The sequence below is a fragment of the Semicossyphus pulcher genome, unplaced genomic scaffold, assembly GCF_022749685.1.
Source record: "Semicossyphus pulcher isolate SPU_LCO1_2020_fin unplaced genomic scaffold, fSemPul1.0.p SCAF_20, whole genome shotgun sequence".
Taxonomy (NCBI): domain Eukaryota; kingdom Metazoa; phylum Chordata; class Actinopteri; order Labriformes; family Labridae; genus Semicossyphus; species Semicossyphus pulcher.
In genome coordinates, this window is record NW_027211694.1 from 5,268,951 (window position 1) to 5,289,142 (window position 20,192).

General features: G+C 43.2%; 1 protein-coding gene across 1 annotated transcript in view; it reads right to left on the reverse strand.

Moving 5' to 3' along the window:
- Positions 1–16,575, reverse strand: part of lin7a (lin-7 homolog A (C. elegans)) — a 41,042-nt gene extending 24,467 nt beyond the window's left edge. Inside the window, exon 1 of the mRNA XM_069670996.1 lies at positions 16,530–16,575. Coding sequence (XP_069527097.1) covers positions 16,530–16,566 — 37 coding nt within the window. The 5' untranslated portion in view covers positions 16,567–16,575. The remainder of the gene's footprint in view (positions 1–16,529) is intronic.
- Between the last annotated feature and the right edge of the window lie 3,617 nt (positions 16,576–20,192).

Genomic DNA, 20,192 nt, shown 5'->3' on the forward strand with positions numbered 1-20,192 from the left:
AATCATTGGACTTGGGCTTCTGGGTCAGTAACATGTTTTATTCAGCGTGTGTGTCCAGAGACATGTGACCACACAGAGAGAGTACACTGGTACAGTTTTACAGTGGAGCTGCGATCTAGTTCCACCCAATTATATACTTGTGTGGCTTGTTGTTGCTTATTAGAACTACAACTACTGCTTAGAGTAATTATCTATCTTGTCAATGTCATCAGTAGAACAGTTACCAGCCCCCCAAAACACTTGGGGGGACAGTGGCAGAAGTTTCAAACCATAGACTGTGTATAAGAAGCGGACATACAATGGTGGCGTCGCCCATTGGGACCCATTGGGAATTACTGTTTTGGGGCTTTTATATTGGCATTTTTGCACTTGTCATTTTGTTTTTTGGAGCCACAATTGGAACCATATTTGGTGGTTATGATACATTGCTACGTCGCTATCCTGATTCCATGTAGCGACTTGTCAATCACACGCAGCCACGCCCTAAAATATACCCTGCTTTATCAGCAATTTTACTCTAAATTTGACAGATTTGAATGTCATACTGGCTGCACGGTGGTGCAGTGGTTAGCGCTGTTGCCTCACAGCTAGAAGGTCACCGGTTTAAACCCCGGTTTGGGCAAGTTGGGCATTTCATGTTGCATGTTCTCCTCGTGCATGCGTGGGTTCCCTCCGGGGTCTCCGGCTTCCTCCCACAGTCCCAAGACATGCTTGTAAGGTTAATTGGTGACTCTAAATTGCCCATAGTTGTTGGTGTGAGTGCGAAAGGTTGTCTGTCTCTATGTGTCGGCCCTGTGATTGACTGGCGACCAGTCCAGGGTGTACCCCGTCTCTCGCCCAAAGACAGCTGGGATAGGCTCCAGCCCCACGCAACCCTGAACAGGATAAGCGGTATAGATAATGGATGGATGGAACGTTTTCTCAAGCCTAAACTTTATTTGACCCACAGCTAATCTGCTTGTTTAGACTCATATCACCAAACCTCACAACAGCATCCTTTTTCAAAGACCTTCCGCAGCTCCAATCAGGCTCAGTTGTGCGGCATGGTTTGATCAATACAGATCAGCAAGAAACACATTCCCTACATTACTGCGCACGTGTTCTGCATCTGCCACACATGCCTCTACTGTGCAGGAAAACATCTAGAAAAGACTTGCTGTTCTTCTTCATGCCAAAGAAAAAGGCATGACCTTGGGCTCTGGGACACTGACATATTAATCAGATGATACTTGTTGGTTGCAGACCTGCAGGGCTGTATGTCTACAATCAAAGCAAGCACATAACAAGCAAACAAGTGACTAATCAGTTTTTCCACACCGTCATCTTTCTGCCAGGCTGTACCAGTGTTTCCCTTTAGAGTACGTAGTGATAACCACAAGCTGTGTGTAGAGGCATGGCACGCACATACACACAGTGATATTGAGTTCTGGGAGTACTGAGTACTCAATAAAGCAGACGGCGGGCAGACGAGCTTTCACTGTTTGCAGACCTGTGGGAGACATGAAGAGAGGTAATCTCGAGTGCTGCCTGTGTGAATACTTTGTAAGGCTTTAAAAAGGAAATGTGAAACACACTAAGATCTTACCCTTTATTGCATTTCACCTTTATACTACACATGGAGACAATGAGCATGCTGCACAGAAAATCCAATGCCTGTTTCTATTCCGAGCGCTCTGTAATACACCGCTGAGGATTATATCGATCGGCTCGAAATTGCACATTCAGTTCCCATCGAGACCAGTTACGGCCTGCGAGAACTAGTCCGGTGAGAGTTGCGCTGGCAGATGGGAGCTGGCAATGGGGCGAGTCATGAGGATGGTGCTAATCAGCCATTAATCAAACAAGCCTACGCAGAGTCTCATGCAACGTTGGTCACAGGTTTGGTTGTATGGAATGTTTAACAGTCTGTTAGTCTTCCATATTTTTGTGCTGCCAATTCCGGTCAACGTATTGTTGCTACTCCTGTCTAGCTCTATGTTTGTGTACAACAAATAATCCAATTTACATGATAACAAACAAATCAAGCACTCAAAATTCTAAGTAATATCTGAAACAAAGGGTCACTGATTTAATCCAGACTGCATATTCAAAGCAGTTATCATTCCTAGCCGGTTAGCATTAATTTTCCTAGCTTAAATGACAGTCCGTCGCTAGCAGATGTATTGTGCTGAAGCTAGCTACCTAATAAAGCTAGCGTTAGCTTCAGAAGTTAGTCAAAACATTCCCCATTGATTTAATTCAGAAACCATGGACAACGCAGAGTTATCATTTCTGTCCGGCTAACATCAATTTGCTAGCTTAAAGGACCATTGATTGCAGATATTCTTCTGTAGCTAGCTAGCTTACAAACCTTGTGTTAGCTTCAGAAGTTGGTCAAAACATTCTCCATTGGCTTTTCAATGTTTTCAGCGGACTTATATTAAACTGAGAATCCGTTTAAATGTGTTTTAATCGTGTATTTGATGGCTACATTGCTACATGATAGTGTCAAAAAAACAGAAGCTAAAAGCTGCATGTTCCTGGCTAGAGATAGACTGATATGGTTTTTTCAGGGCCGATACCGATTATTAGTAGTCAAGGAGGCCGATAACCGATATTTGAAGCCGATATTCATTTGCAGTAAAAGTGAAAAAATTGGCGTCAAAACTTTGAATAATACAAACTCCAACACTTAACTTTGTTTAAATGCCTTTAAGCATATGCATCAGAGCCAAAATAACCCCGTTTTAAATTGATCTCTTATCGGCCGTCGGATTAAAAAAGAAAAAAAGAAAAAAAAAGGCTGATGCTGATACGCGTCAAAAGGCCCGGCCGATAATCGGTCTATCCCTATTCCTGGCAAAACATTCGCATCCTCCCTCTAGCGCTAGTATAAATGTATGCTCAGATAGTTATTACATTCAAACATAACCTTGTTTAGCTGCCAAGTTAAACTTTCTTTTATGGCCCCTGACTTCCAATTAATGAGAATGAAACGCTTAAGCTAACGGTCAGTTGCTCTCTTAGCTCTGAGTGTCTCTTGAGCTGTTCTTATCAAGCTGTTTCTTGCTTGTTTTCTGTCCGCCCTGTTCTTTGACCCCTAACTGCCTCTTTGGACACTCTCCCACTTTATTTAAGCTCTTTTGCGTTGCCTGTTTTGAATGCTCACCTGGTGCTCACCTTTTAACTGCATCAACAGCAATTTTTCTTTTATTTAATCATTTCCTTCCTTAAAGAAAATCCACCATAAAGGATCTTATAGAGCTTAGGTTCCTCTAATTATACCATGTTAATATGTTCTGTCAAGGTGAATGGGTCCTACCTTTCTATACCTTCATACAAAAGAAACACTGATTCTCTAAGAGCTTATAATGAGCTGGTTGTCTTCCAAGCAGCAAGGACATCTGCCTACGCGGTTTACAAGCATTTCTTTCTCATTAAAAACAGAGGTTAAAGGTCATCAAGGAAAGTTTTACTCTCTCTCTCTCTCTCTCTCAGACACTATTTGCTTTGCTCATTAGCACCATTTCCTTTATCCACATCAATGACTTTGACTGAGCGTTCGGATCTCGACTTCAAAGTTGGATCTTGCAGACATTTTTTGTGGTGCTTTCATCTTTCTGATGAGAAGTGATGCCTGCCTATTTCCTGATATAATCTTTCAATCTTAAATTAGGGTTACTTTAAATTTCTTTGCAGCTTTATCAAATCCCGACAGCCAGACTTTTCTCAAACCCAAGTGTCAAATACAAAAGCTTGGCCCTGCAATGTTCGCTTCATTTGGGAACTTCTTTTTAAGATGCGTAAAATGCAATTCAAAGTAAAGAACATGTTAATTATGTAACATATGTGTTAGTTAAGTAACAAACATACACTGAACAAAAATATAAACGCAACACTTTTGTTTTTGCTCCCATTTTTCATGAGCTGAACTCAGAGATCTAAGACTTTTTCTATGTACACAAAAGGCCTATTTCTCTCAAATATTGTCCACAAATTTGTCTTAATCTGTGTCAGTGAGCGCTTCTCCTTTGCCGAGATAATCCATCCACCTCTCAGGTGTGGCATATCAAGATGCTGATTAGACAGCATGATTATTGCACAGGTGTGCCTTAGGCTGGCCACAATAAAAGGCCACTCTAAAATGAGCAGTTTTATCACACAGCACAACGCCACAGATGTCGCAAGTTGTTAGGGAGCGTGCAATTGGCATGCTGACTGCAGGAATGTCCACCAGAGCTGTTGCCTGTCAATCGAATGTTGAAATTGAAAGTGTTCTGTTTATATTTTTGTTCAGTGTACCTAAGTTACATTTTATACATGAGCTAGTTATGTAGGTACGAAACTACCGTCCAAACAAAAGCCATGATCTTTTCCCTTAACATAACCAAGAAGGTGCCTAAACAAAACCAAACTGCAACTTTATTTTGAAATTCCAACTGGATGTTTCTTGATTATTATCACTAACTTTCCCGCTTTATTTTGAAAGTCACACCAGATGTAGCATGTGCTAAGTCGAGAGTGGAGCCCTGCAAATGCCAAACTAACACTAGAGATACCTACGTAGTCATATTTTGAAGCTTAGGGCCAGAGACCAAGCTAAAACATTAGCCGCAAAATTAGCAAGTGTACCGAGGACGCTGTTTAAAGTAAACGTAACATTTTTCCATAAAAATATTTTTAGAAAATATTTGAAAAAATCCAATATAATGAGGTGTGTCTTATTTGTCCAAGTGAGAAATACAATCTGACATTGATTTGACATAGCATCATAATTTTCCAAACTTGACAGTGGAGCCCTCTACAGGCCAAACTATCACTTGAGAGGTTCCCTAGATTGTCATATTTTGAAGCTTAGGGCCACAGGACAAGCTAACACATTAGCTGAAATATTAGCGAGTGGTTGTTGTGCATTTAAATAGTGTTAACCAGGTGTAAATAATTGTTGTAAAGGCGTAAAATGCAAGCTTTAGTTTGGAAATCTAACTGGTTGTTGGTTATATAATTATTGCCAGCTTGACTGCTTTATTTTGAGAAAAGTACCGACATCGTCATATTTTGAAGCTTAGGGCCACAGACCAAGCTGCTGTATTTAATGAGTTTGAAGTACAAACGTGTTGCATCAGCAGGGACACAGAAAACATGGTCACAGGACATTGTAATTGCAGGTGTCCACAGTAAAATGAGTGCTGTAATAATAAGTGGTAATCATATAGCTGTGTGGCTCATGCTGAGCAGCTCAGAGGTAATGAAATGTCTGCTGGCTCGGCACTGCTCTGCACATTTTCCCTCCACTGCTTCCAGTGATATCTAATCTCGCACAGAAAATGTGTCCGTGGAGATTTTCTGCTTCGTCGTCACGCCGTTTTTCATCCGCACAGGAGATACTGTTGTGTGAGGAAGTGTAAACAAATCAAGGTAAGATACCATGAAAACGGATAAACCGGCACATAGCTGCTGGATTATTTCGAGCACATAATGTAGTGTAGGAAATAAAAAATCCTCTCCCTTTTGTTTACGTCTTCAGTTCGACCCTGAAACTCAAATGAACCACACAGATTGGAGCACAAAAATGTCCCATGAGTGCACTCCAATTCCCGCTGCTCTGCAAAAGTGGGACATCGGATGAGCTGTGTGACTGATCAGGGGTGTGAAAAACACGGTGGAAGAGGCAGCGAAGGGTGATTTAGTTCCTTGACAAAGCAGCTGAGACGACTGCAGTTACGTCACATTAACAGGAAATGAGCCCGGACTCTCATGTGCAGAGAAACGACATATTACGTTACCTAATGTCTAGAAACAAGAAGGTAAAAACAGCAATAGGCGTGCCTGGACGACCCTTTGCACTCTGATAACACTGACGTAATCATGGTGGAGCGCCACACTCATCTCATGTTGTACCTTCAGCTGAAAAAAGAGGCCGCCGGAACAAGCAGAGTTGATGATAACGCCACGTATGTGCTCGACGCCCACATGGAGCGCCTGTTATATGCACAGACTATGAATACCTTCATCTGGAGGGAAATATGATCCCACACATGAGTAACCAACTCTGCCACACAATAAAAACATGCATGAACACCGCCAGATCTGACACTTTGATCTTAAGCCATGCACCACTGACTTCCATCAGTGTTGGAGTATTCCTTCTCCTTCGTCTTAATGCTTTTACTGTTTTATTGTCCCCGCCGGGGTCAGCCAAAAACACGGGTCTGTATGTGACCGACTGACTGTGTGAGTGACGGTACTTTCACAGCCATAGAGAGAGAGTCGCGACATTGCAATGGCGGATCACGGAGCATATTGGACCTCCACTGACGCGACTCTCTGTCTATACGGCTCTGGATACTTAGTTCGGGGAGTAGGCGGGGCTGCTCCTCCGATGCTCGTCCACACACCTGCTTTCAAACACGTTGTCATCGGCCTCATAAGGACAGTCCTTGTAACACATTGCTCACAAAACCGCACATTGACCTGATGAGGTCAGCCACATACTGGGCTTTGACCAAGTCTTGTTTTTAAATTGGTCTTAGTCTTTTATTGTTCTTTTAACGTTTATTTAATGACTGGACAGCACTTTGGTCAACCATTTTAAATGTCGCAGCAACTTGTCAATCACAGCTAGCTACGCCCTAAAGCATACCCTGCTTTATCAACAATTCAACTCTATAATGGCATCATAAGTGAAGACTTGCAACTAGTGTTCGAAACCACAATCTCAGAGGTTTAAATCAAAGGTCGCCCCCTTCTGGGCAATAGAAAGGCTGCAGGTTAGAGGCCCTTCCACATTACCTTCACATTTTAAACCAAGATGCTACGCCCCCCACTTGTACTGTGAAGTCAGGTGGTAAAGTTCTGTGGGTTTGTTGGCTTGGTCTTTTCTCACGCCCACATGTGAGGGGCGGCTGTGGCTCAGTGGTGGAGTCGGTCGTCTCTCAATCAGAAGGTTGGGAGTTCGATCCTTGACTTGTACAGTCACACAGTACAGTCACATGTTGAAGTCGAACACTGAACCCCAAATCGCTCCTTCATGAGGTATGAATGTGTATAGAGCCTGACTGGAGATTGGCACTTAGGCCTTTCACATCAGTGTGTGAACGGGTGAATGTGACATGTAGCGTAGAAGCGCTTTAAATGGTGGGAAGACTAGAAAAGCACTATATAAGTACAATCCATTTACATGGGCCTTTTTTACATATTGATTATTTTAACGTTATATATCTGCAAGCTACTAATCCTCATGACATTCCAGAGCCTGTTGTTCAGTCCCTGCCCTGCATGCTGTCAACACCTGACCGCCACACCCAACTGAACAGCTGTTCCCTAATATCCTCATCATCCCCTCAGTGTTTATACCTGCCACTCTCTCAGCTCCTCACGAGGATGTCTCGATCATTTCGCAACTCACTCGAAGCATACCAGCCTTCTTGTTCCTGCCTGTCGTTTCCTTTCTTCCTTTTTGTCCTGACTTCCTGTCTGTTACTAACCGCTGACACATTAAACCTTGCTTTCTCCTTCCCCGCTTCGTGCAGTTGAGACTTTTATCCGAAAGACTGAGCTGCTTTGGTTAAACACTTCTGCTACCTCTAGACATCCCAACCAAATCAGTGTTTCACTGAGCATGCGGTGGGAAATCACCCTCAGGGGCTTCATTGCACTGCTTTGACTCAACCAAGAGACCCACGGATTCGCGCCCGAGGGGATTCTTTGGGTCCAGATGTGTGCAACATCTGTGCAAGCTCTTACATCCGCCTCAAAGAAATCATATAACCTCCACGTTGATAATCTGAATGCAATTAGGTCATTCTCACCGTGTAGTTTGGGCGGATTCTTCTCCAAAAAGGAAAGGAAGCAGCTGCATGAGGATTTTCTAAACAACATCGACGTTAGAAAAATATCTTTCTGAGCTGAGAAAAAAAGAGGTACCTCTCAACGTGCAAACATAATTAGAGAGTATCTTTCCAGAAGTTGGAACACCAGCCAAAATAACTCGTGTGCACACTCCATCAAGATACAGTTACAGAGTAATGCACATTAAGCAGAGTGATGACACCAGCACAGATCCTGTCAGCACTTAATTTCCCTCTGCTTCACTAAGGTTGAGGGCGCTCTCATTAGTGATACTTAATGATTAAATTAGCAAAGTTTAATGCAAGTTTTTAATTACAAGACTTCATCAATACTTTCCCCGAGCACAGCTTCCATTGTGCGCTGATGATTAAATCACAATATTTATTAGGGTTCATTGCTGAGCTTCCAAAAACCAATGTTGCATTAAAACTCTGCTTTTACCAGACAGGCTCTCCTTCCAGCTCCTCCCTACAATTTTTATACCCTCGTACCAACAGTTCAACGGGTTCTGCTGCTTCAAACGGAATTAGAATATAAAATTGCAGTCTCTAAAGAGGCTGTTACATTTTCAAATAAGTGTTGCGCAATATTCTCTTTCTTTTTCACATCAAACCGCAACGTCCTGAATGAATGTTTGAAGAGCGAGAGGATTGTGTTTACAGTGTTAGGGGGAAGTCACTCAGAAGTTTCTGATGCCTCCGGGGTCACGAGTGATTTTTGTTTGTTGTCGGTCTGGCTACAGCGCTCACAAGACATCACTTAAAAGCTGAATATATGGAATACCTGGCTTCCCATGTAGAGAATATGACCTCTTGACCTCAATTTAAAGGCAGCTTACACGAAAAAAATCAATGTTAATGGACCTCAACAAACGGTTAGACTGCACAAAGACAGCAGAGAAAGAAATGAAAGTGGTAAGAACAAATATTTTGATTTCTGGCACTGTCTTTTTTCATGTATAATAATCAGGCTTAACCTCAAGAGACTAAGAGCGGGTTCACACCATAGACTGTATAAAAAGATGGATGACACAACGGCTCCCTAAAAGTGAAGCCAAAACATTTCGGGCGCCCCCTGCTGACTGGCTGCTGTATAGGTCATAAAGCCCGCCTCCTCCATGTTAACAGATGGGACATAAGTCAATCTATAAAATCAAAATACACGTCCAATAAATTTTTCTCAAACATGGTTTCTGTCATTATAGTTAGTTCTTATCATGGTGATTCACGTCCAAGTATTCATTTATCTGACAAGTTTATTTTTAATTAGTTATTTGATGCTGTCAAAATGATGATTGACAGCTCTGTTGACAAATTCGGCTCCTGCAGCCGATCAGTTCCGGGTGAGCAGAGCGGAGGACGTTCCGCAAGTAGAAACGTAACTAAAACAATCACTACAGTCACTGAAGTTTCCATACCTGTGAACGTTAACCTCAGACCAACACAGAGACGGTGTGTGCAGGAGCCTTGCTGTTTTTTCGGTAAGTTAAGTGTGTGTTTGGGTTAGCGGAAGTGGCTACGGCCGCTTCACTCGCCGATCTCTGCTCTGCAGTCTCTGGCTCCATATGACGTCACCATCGCAAGATGGCAGCGCCTATCACAGGGGCTATTTTGGCATCAATTTCGTACAATGGGAGCAGATGGAGACGCGTTGTCCATCTATATATACAGTCATTGGTTCACACCCGCCTTGTTTAGTCCGATTGAACTGAAACCTTGAGCGTTTGTCCCCTTGGTGTGGATTGTTTAGGTTGGTGTGAACGCCAGAATTGAACTCTGGTTTGGACCAAACAACCGGACCATCATCCACTAGAAAAGACGGGACTCTTGGACTCCGTTTCCAAAAGGAACCACGGTCCAGTTTGATTCTGGTGAGAACGTAAACAGACTTAAAGCAGGACTAAATAAATCCAATCCAATCCACTTTATTTATATAGCACATTTAAAGGAAGCATAAAGGAAGGTATAAAGGAAGCAAACCAAAAACACTGTGCATTGTGGGTTGTTAACGGGTGCTTACACTTGCAGAGACAGGCAGCAAGATGAGTAGAGGACAGACGTAGGGGAGCGATGAGGAAATAGAAATATGGGCTGACCAAACAATTTCACAAATGCTTGTGGAAACGCACGAGAACACGGAGGTGTTCAAACTGCTATTGAGGAGCCTGCTCTCTCTCTCTTTGTTTACTTATGGGGGTTTTCCCACAAACCAAACTAGAAGCAAAGTGCAACATTGTAACATTTTGGTCTTTGATTCGGACCAAACAAACCCTTAAAGTTGTAGCTGCAATGTTTTTTCGTAGCATATGAATATATGATGGTAGGTTAGGGTTTGTCCTGTAGAAGAGGGATGAAGAGGGTTCATAGCATCTCATTACTGGGAGAACTGGGAGTGTGTGGACGGAGTCAGCCAAAGGCAGTAAAGGAGATGTCAGGTAAAGACATTAAAACAAGGAGAAATAATGCCTTTTGGGGGCCAAAACAAATGTAATAGTAATCCTTCATCGTGTACAACCTGTGCACCAGGAATAGCTGCTTTCTTTACATAAGGATTTGATAGCACAAAGTTTTGGTGGGCGGTGAGAGCTAGCATGGAAGGGGGTGGCTCTGGGACGCCAGAGCTAACTGTTGAGCCTCCCCTAGGTGTCGTGGGCCTAACCTGACGAAACACCGGTGAAGGGAGGCGCCCACTTGATAACCCTGTTAGTGCCTCTTGCTGCCCATCTGACTACAAGTTTGAGTTGCTCTCTCTCCTCTCTTCCCTCATGAAAGGGAGGGAGTGCGGGGAGGTAGTCGGGCAGGGTTGAGTGCTAACCCCAGACAGGTCACCTGCCTTCCCCATCTTCTTTCTACGCACCTCTCTCTACAAACTCTTCTCTCTCTGTTTTTCTCTTGTGTGTTTTATTCAAACGCGGGGGCCAGTCGAAGCCATGTGGTAGGGTAGGTAGTATCAACATTGTCAATACCTGGAGCTTGGATGGCGGTGGTTGAAGTTGGCAGTGCTGCTTGGGTTGCGATGGTAGGTTAGGTTAATTGTAAGTGATGAGGGAACAAGGGGAGGGGTTTCTTCACTGAACGCTTATCCTCATCATCAGGGCACAGATATCATTCAGATATTTCAAAGACAAAAACATTGGAAAAAGCTCCCAATTCATAATTCGGACAACAGAAGATTGATAAAAGACACACTTGTCTCCACTTACAGGCATAAACAGGAGGTCTCTAATGTTTTCCTGTTCTCTCTTGGCTATTACAGAAACCCTGCTACATATTAAAAGTTACTCTGCCTCTCCCTCTCTCTGGAGGCTGTAGAAATCCTTTTATTAGACAAAAAAAATACAATAAATGAGAACAAGTTGTTACAGAGCACATTAATTCCTGGAAGGGACTAAATATCACAGACGGATTATTAAAGTGTAAAAGCTTCCACTGGAGGATTATTCCTTTAAAAACGTGTGTGACTGTAACTGTGGCGACATCCTCTGTAAACTCGTCTCCCCGAGCGGCTCGAACATCAGGCCGTGACTAAAAAAGGTCATCCTCATCATTCGCTGATTAGAGAAAAGGCACAGAGCTGAACAAAGCCACAGCGACGCGTAATGAAGGCTCGACAAGGCCACACAACATTGTTGTGTTGGATGTGCTGGCTGCTGGGCAGCGCTCCAGATTCGGGTATAATTAGTCCATTTATAATACTGGGAGGACTGAGAGTCATTCATTTTCAGTACTTTAAAGTGTCATTTTTACACAACTGCAGCCGTGTAAATAAACACGACCACATCAGTGGGTGAGCTCATTAAGCCGGGCAGTCCTGATTACGTCTCTGAAACCTGAAGATCCTCTTTCTGAGTTTGACCTACTGATTTAAATGTCACTTTTGTCGTCAGCAGACAGAAAAGGCTTTGATGACCTTTCTTTGACTTTACTCCGGCCTTTATACCCCCCAAGATGCCATCTGGATTGAGTGTTGTTCAGACGGAGATACCAGAGTCGGAAAGGCCTCCAATACAGCCTAAAATGCAGCATCGATAACGCGAGTACGCCAGCCAATGTACCGATCCGATACTATAAGTCATAAACCTACTTTTTCTTCACCAAAACAATGGATACAGAGTCTGTCGGCGAGGGACAAGATTTTTGGTTTCAGTTTGTAGTCCAAATAGCATAGCAGAGAGGCTATATCTCCGTCCAACGATAGCTGATGAGTTCCAAGATTGCCTAAACAGTAGCCTACAAAACATTAATATGGCTGTCGCTAGCAACAACTGTTTTGAAAGGGCAAAGAAGAGCTGGTTCCAAGAACACAGCAGAGCTAGCATAAAGTGCTCAAGTCAAGCTAGCAAAATGTCAATCAAGGCTTCATTTTTGTTTCAATTTAAAGTTTAGACGATCATAATGGAAAATAATGCAGCTTTGGGTTAAAAATCATTTCAACACTTTTTCGGCGTACACAGGCCATCAGAAGGGATCCGGAGCCGAGCTAATGCTAACGTTAGCTTAGCTTGTTTCGAGGTTCTCATCTTGTGTTGAGGCTGTGTTGGGATTCTTGTGTAAGGCTTCCTTCAGTCACCCAAGCCAGGCCATACAACAATCGAAGCAATCATATCAGATCCATACGGGGTTAGCAGTATCTAAAAACTGTGAAAAAATAATTATAACATGCAAGGTTTTTTATTGATTTGGTATTGGAGAGGTACCTGGTATCGGCCTATACTCAAAGGTAAGTAATGGTAACCGGACTGGGAAGGAAAACGGTGCTGGAACATCGATAATCTGGATGCCAAAAACAAAACATCCTGGAAATGCCTGGCCATCTGCCACCACTACTTTGACCTGGTTGTCCTTGATGCCCTTGCCACTCTGCTGCTAAGAAAGCTAATAATCACCTTCTGAATGAGTAAAATGGGACGACAGGGTTCTACTAAACAAGTCTGGTCCCCATGCCGAGCGAATTAGCTCTTATTTGCCCTGCTGCGACGATTCCTTCAAAGCACAACAAATAAATCACTCCTTGAGGGCTAATGGCTCTTTCAACAGCCTGCGGTGAAAGCAGAGAGTGAAAACATAGCACTTATTGTCTTCTTTATCCTCGCTAACTACTGGACAGTGTCCCTCTGAGACAATTACTCTCTAAGAACCTTTTACTTCCGTGTTAAAAGAGGGCGAGTTGGGATATAACCGGCTATGAGTGACGTCAGCTTGTCAGCAGCGCTTTAATCCTTCAAATCTCTGGAGTGACTGAGAGCATGTGATGGGAATAAGGTCCGGCCTTGAATCAGTGAACCCGCCATGATCTCTCAGAGGGAAAACAAGGACTGGGGCAGTAGAGTGCTGCAGTTACTCCCTTCAGTCAATTACCAAAGGAGGCTGTAAACTGCATAGAAATTGTTTAAACAAAACCTAGGGACATACTTGAAGCAGTTTCTGGAAAGGCTATTTCGAACAGGCTCACAGGAAGGAATGCACTGAACAGAAACCCCCTTTTTGAAACAGAAACCGGCCTCTATAGACCCGAACTTAAAGCAGCTACAGGTTGCATTCTGTGGACGGAACGCAACCCACATTGACCCCAAATTGAAAACCTCTCGCTTGCTTTCAAATAGTTCCCAGGGTATCTATTGCTCTCTTTTTGGACCTCTAAAAGCAACAGGTTTACAGCTGTAAATCTGGAGTACCAAAGGTCACTCTGGGACAAAGAGGAAGCCACTAACTGAAGAAGGAGTTTTGTAAACAAAAGAGAGATAATACTTGCAGCAGAGTTCAGTTTTGTTTGGATCATACAATGTCTAGACTTGGGCTCTACACGGTAGCACTTCAGTTGGATGTATTTAAAGTCCTAAACAGCTACTAAACAGCATGTCATCAATACAATCACAGATGAGGCAATCTTTGGGTTGGCTAATATCTATCAAATGTCTGTTTAGCAGGATGGTTCTTGCGATGGCTTTGTTGTTGGCAGCAACAAGTTATCATCCAAAATAACCGACCCTTTGTCCCAGCAATCTTTTGGTTTCACAGGGAACTCACTTCTCTGTCTCCTGGGAGAAATTCCTACACTGTATAGTCCATTTATCAACCCTCGGCCAAACCCACCAACAAGCGCACTCTATGGGTTTAAATTGGAGTAACTTGAAGCTCTTATGGGTCTGTAAAAGGGCTGTGACAAAGCGTCAGAAGTGATAACAGGATGGCTGATTGGTTGGTTTGTCCAATACTCTGCTCATCTCCTGTTTTTTCCTATAGTGCCATCATAATGGGGAAATATGCAACAGACATTTACATCTCTAGTGATCTCTTAACCTTTGACCTAACGCCATGTTACATTTGAAGCATCAATTTTTGCATGTATTTGAGCGAAAAGCTGCAGAACTACAGTGTTCAGTTCTAAATAGCAAGTATTAGCATGCTAACACTTTGCTAAGATGGTGAAAATGGTGAACATAATACATGCCAACCATCCACAAAGTAGCATCTTCTTTGGGAGCATGCTGCATGCTGAAGTTAGCATCAAGATCAAAACAGCTTTTGCAGCTATTTTTAGTTTCTAAGTGTTTGGCAAACTGGTCCATACCAAAACTAGTGTCACTAATTTTCAGCGAGTTTCTCACCACAATCCTTCAGTGAGAGCGACTGCGACACATCCTCAGTGACCTCTGCTCTCACTGTCTCATATCAAAAAGGTTGTCCTCTCTGGGACTCGCCTATTTGCAGTTAAATGCCAGCTCTACAGAGAATACAGAAAGGTTTTTATACATCATTTCAGCGAGGTTCAAATCCATTGTTCCTGATCGGATGCTGGTGCTTGCTTATCACAGTCATTTCCTCAGACAACAACAGGAAGGCCAGTGATGTAAGCTCCTTTCATCCTGCTGTGACCCAACAAGCCAAGTGGGAGCTCTGGAAATGAACATCTCTGTCCGTTTCCTCGCTGCGTGTGTTCGACACAGTCGGCAACTCGGGCCGCTGAATCCGACACTCCCAACACGAGACGAGACAACCTTTTCATTAGCAATTATAGTGTTTTCTCGAAAGCTGCAAAAAGAGAACCTGTAATGTTGCCTTTCTCTCTCTCTCTGACGGCTCCTGTGTGGAACTATCATTACTGCTGCTCGTGGCGTTACAGCTGCCAGCCGCTGACTGGCCCTATTCATGCCCCAGCATGTGAATATAGATCTCCCCCCCCCAACCTCCCCTCTGCGTACAGGCTGAGGTCACGTCTGAATCACTGCCCTGCAAATGACTAAGATCAGATAAGGTTGAATGCTGACATTTTACAAAGATGGAAGACAGTTCTCCTGTTTAAAAGCCTGTTTATCAGTACAGCTAAGCCCTCTTTTTATAATCTATATGATGAGTGGTGGGCTGGGAAAGCGTGGGCTGAATTGTTTATCTGCTTGCCTGCTGCAATCGTACCCTCATTTTATTTACTCTGCATGCTATAGCAGATTGTGCATCAGTGAAGCTCCACTGCCCACAGTCTTTATTAAACAACAAATTGCAATTGAGCACACAGACAAAAATCTAATTCCTCATTTAGCGAGAAAATGATCAATTGCGGCTAATTGCTCGGATTCCACAGGACAAGTGACACCAGCAGGGATTAATTCCTGCATAATAATATGCGCTCTCACCAGATAAAGTGTATTTATAGTCCCCTCCTGTGGTTTGGAAGTAGCTGGGGAGCTGATGCTAGCATTAGCTGGCACAGAGGAAATAGCTTAGGTGTCTTATTTCTCTATATTTGACAGCATCCGCTTCCTTTGCAATGCTTGTGCAATATTACATTTCACCAGAGGAAATGCATGGTCTAAAAACACTTGAAAATATACTTTTTAAGAAGAAAGAACGGGTCTCTTCTTCATAGGCGTAAATATAAGTGCTTATTAAAAATCTTCCAGTGGTATTAATACGGATCAAAACATTTACTATTTGCTGCACCTTTAAAAGAAACAAATGCTAATCATGCGTAATTCCATCCTGCAGGCACTACTACTACTACTACATGAATGAGGTCAGGGGGGGATGCACAAATGTGTGTTTAGGTCACGTGGGCTGCAATTACATGCCAACACAGCTCATAGTAAACACAACCTGTGGTGCATTAGCAAAGCAGGCTGGGTAATAACATTATAAGGTGTATAATTAGGCTTAAATAAGCAATTTGCTAGCATAAGTTAGATTTTCAACAAGCACAAAAAGGCAAAAACTGTTAATATGAGGGCTCAAACCTGCACCTGAACAGTTCAAATACAAAAGTTGCCTCCTTCGTGACAAAGTAGATTTTCAAAATAAAGCTGAGGCTTACAGATGAAGAGCAAAAACCGAGCTGTATCTGGATAATAACACCGAGGAGGTTACATAATATATAGGGGGAAGAAGCGTACTGTAAGCGGTGTGATTGTATGTCCATTTGTAGAATAATGATGGCGAATTAATGAGCGTGGACGCGATAATTTCACAGAAGGCACACGCGCTCCTTTCTGCACTCACAGAGCGGGAAGGTTTTTTATTTAGAATAGCGCGAGCTCGTTCTGCCTTGAAATAGCAAACCCGTAAAGATAATCCGTGTCGGGCACAAACATCTGGGACTAACCCGGGTTCCCGCCTCCTTGCCGAAGTTTTCAAAACACGAAGAAAGAACAAGATTTTTAAAATGCCTTTGATGACAAGCATAAAATTGTAAAGCCACGAGCGCCTTACCTCGATCCAGAGAGAGCGGTTGGACCACTGTCGCCATGTCTGCTGTTTACTGGAGACTGGAGAGACTACAGGAGCTACAGCATCACAGAGAGGAAGAGAGAGAGAGAGAGAGAGAGAGGAAGAGAGAGAAGGGGGGTGGTTGGGAGTGGTTGGGAGGGGGATTAATCTACCTCCATCCTCATCATCATATCTCATCACCTGGCATTCATTGCACAGGAGGGATTTCATAGTCCACCATTATAAAAGATATGTCACTTTAATCTGGATTTTCTTGACATGAAAGAAATTTGCCAAGGAAAGACGTTTTTTAGGCTTTATTGTTTGTTTTTTAAAGAAAATGTATTTCTAACATTTGTCACTGGATTAAGTTGAGTAGTCGACAACAGATCTGCCAAAGGGACACATTTATGGCGATAAAGTACATGGCCAAAAGTAAGTGGACACTTAAACAAACGATGCTGACATTAAAGCTCCTGTGAGGAGTTTTTCACTGGTCATGAAAGAGAATGAAATTAATTCTGCTGCCTCTATATGACCTACACAAGATTGATTATTTCTGTATAGTTATTTTTAATGCCTGAAACTGCTGGGGGGGGGGTAGGTGTCAGATGAGGCGGTTAACCGCATGCTGCCTTTGTTTACATTTTCCAGGGCAAAAATTTAAAGTGAGTGATAGACTGTTAAAAACCACCACTTAAGCATGTACAGGACCAAATCTGAAAGAGATTAGCAGTACGGCTTTGTCCACAGGGGGCGCCAAAATCAACACAAACCGAAACTTCCTCACAGGAGCTTTAAAGGTGGTTTGATGAGAGCTACAGATTCGATCCAGCCAACCCAAATTGAGTCTCCAATTGTGTGTGTGCAAAAAGGTTGGCAGATCACTATTGTATTCCCTGTTGTCAAACTGATCCGGCCTGTGTTGGTCCCAGCTTGGCCGAGTCGCCCACCGCCAGCCTACAACCACAACTTGCGCCACCAAAATCTAGTCAAATTTATCCCTCCTACATTCCTGGAGCAGAACATTGTGATGACTCCATTGCAGTGTTTTTTTTGTTTTTTTGGATGTGTGTTTTTGACTTTGCAGCCAGTGGCTGTTAACACATTTGTTTCCCAGCTTGCTTTTTCATTTTCAGCTCGTTTCTCTTGTGTTTGTTTTTGATGTCTTTGCCTTTTGAGTTGTCACAGCTTGTTTGCCCTTTTCAGCCACCGTATTTATGTGTCTCTACTTTGTGGCTTTAAGACACCACAGAGGTTGTCTGGGATATTAAACGTAATCAAGCATAACACGGACAAGGGCCTTTATAGCCTAATAGACTAATAATACAAGTGGTGTTCATTTGGGGAAATTACTGATTTGCTACAGAGCTTGTTTTCTGCAATAATCCGATTTATGGAAAAATACAATTAGCCTTTTTTTGAGGAAACCAAGCTAATGCTAACTTCCTGGTTGGACTACAAAATGACATCATTCCTAAAGCACTTTTTAGTGTATAACTGTTATTCCTACAACATATGACGTCACCATTCTCAGACATCAACCACTGGCCCTGTTTGCATGCTGCATGTTTTCATGCCTGCATGTTTAAATGCTCGACCATGTGATCCATTCATCCATTGCACTTCCGAGATCAGTTAATTGCAACCCTTGTTATTAAAGTTTATTGTGAATCGCTGAGCCGTGCTGCCTGTGCATCCTCTCCCGGCTCCACGTGCTGCGTGCAGCTTGATAAGGACTGAATGATGGTAGTGCACCTTTGTTGAAGGGCTTAAGGATTAATCCTCATGTTTATGTGCGACCGCAGAACCGAGCTAAAGCACTGACTCCCTTCATTTACTGTAGATCTGCTGCCTAATGATGCCTGCTGCCGCTTTAGCATATCTCATACACGGCCAGTCACAGCACCTGACAGACGCGGGGCTCAAGAGAAACAAGAAGGCCCAGAAAAGAAAACGTGACTTCCCTGCTGCAAACGCAAGAGTAAACATGAACGCACACCTGAGGCAGTCAGCAATATTAAGGCGTCCAATTACACATCCGTCAGAGCAAAATCCACGATATCACATAGACACATTTGAATCTAATTTATCCTTGCATTAGAATAAAAAGCCTTAACCCATTTGGGAAGCAATTTCCTCCCCCCCGACCTCACTTCGCTTCAAATTTGCGCCTTCTCGAATAACTCCTGGAAGGAAATTTTATAAGTGTTAAATCAATGTGGCTTTGCATTTCACCTAGATTCAATTCCATCATTTTCAAACTGCTAAATCTAATCACTCAGTCCATATGTGCTGCTGAATTCCAGCCACCCACAGTCCCACCCAGCTGCATGCAGATGTAAACTGGTGGTAAGTGGTGGGCTGGAAGCGCGGGGGGATAGAGAGCGCGAGGGCTTAGAGAGCGCACGGAAAGAGGGCACGGAGAGATTACAGGCTCCCATCCATATGGGCTGGAATACAGTTCTGCTTTTTTTTTTAAGAGGTGGGATTACACTGCAGTGCTCTTAAAGCCCTTTAACTGCAAGGGAATTGATTTCTGAAAGGCCTCCGCTCGCACACAAGGAGATGCAAGAGGCCGTGTGTAGCCAGAGCAAATATATCGATGAATGGACTGAACCTTTCACGAGGTTTGTAGGAGCCAGTTCCCATTTGTTCTTGTGCTAAATAAATTCAACAGGTACATGTCTTTAAAGGGATACTGCCACATTCTCCCAGAGTATCAATTCCACTCTCTATCTGCACTGAAGATCCAGCCAATTAGCTTAGCTTATAAAGACTGGAAACAGGGGGAAACAACTAGCCTAGCTTTGACCAAAGCTAACATAACTTCCTTAGTTTATGTGCTGCCTTATCTTGTTGTTCAGTCCACACAAATATCTTTGAAATAGCCTAAACACATCAAATTATGGTGTTTGGAAGGGGACTATTTCTTGGCAGGGAGCAGTGATTCATGGACTCCCCTCTAGCGGCCTTTACTTCATAAAACACATTGGGTTCCTCTGGTTGGTGCAATGAGATGCTGTCATTGCTTCCCTGCAAGTCTTCACTGAAGCGGAGCAGAATTGACACCAGGAAAGATTGATGGAAATTTTGTGGCGAAATGCAAAAATAATGTATTTATTCCTTTTTATTTAAGCTTCTGCTGCATAATGCACAGGGCTGCTTTCCCACAGCTGTTGGGTTGTTTATTACCGAGCTCCATCAGGCAGCTGCTGACAGATAATGAAAACTTCTCATCATGTAAACATGTAGGGGGGAAACTGATAGACATCTCAAGATGTATTAAACAGACACAACTTGGAACTATAACTCCATAGTGATATTAACTCACTGCTAAAGGCTGTGGGCTAAAGTTACACACTTGAATTGTTTGTAATTTGAGCACCTTTGGGATTATCTTGTTTAAGGGCGCTTGACAAAAAGGAGGTGTGCTGGTTTGGCTCAGTGGGTAGAGCAGGCGGCCCATGTACAGGCCACAGTCCTCGATGCACTGATCGCAGGTTCGACCCAATTATGCATATATAGATAGATATCTCCATCTGCTCTCATTGTATGAAATGGATGCCAAAATAGCCCCCCTGATAGGCGCTGCCATCCCACGATGGTGACGTCATTTGGAGCCAGAGGTGCGCAGTTTTAACGTTCACAGGTTTGGAAACTTCA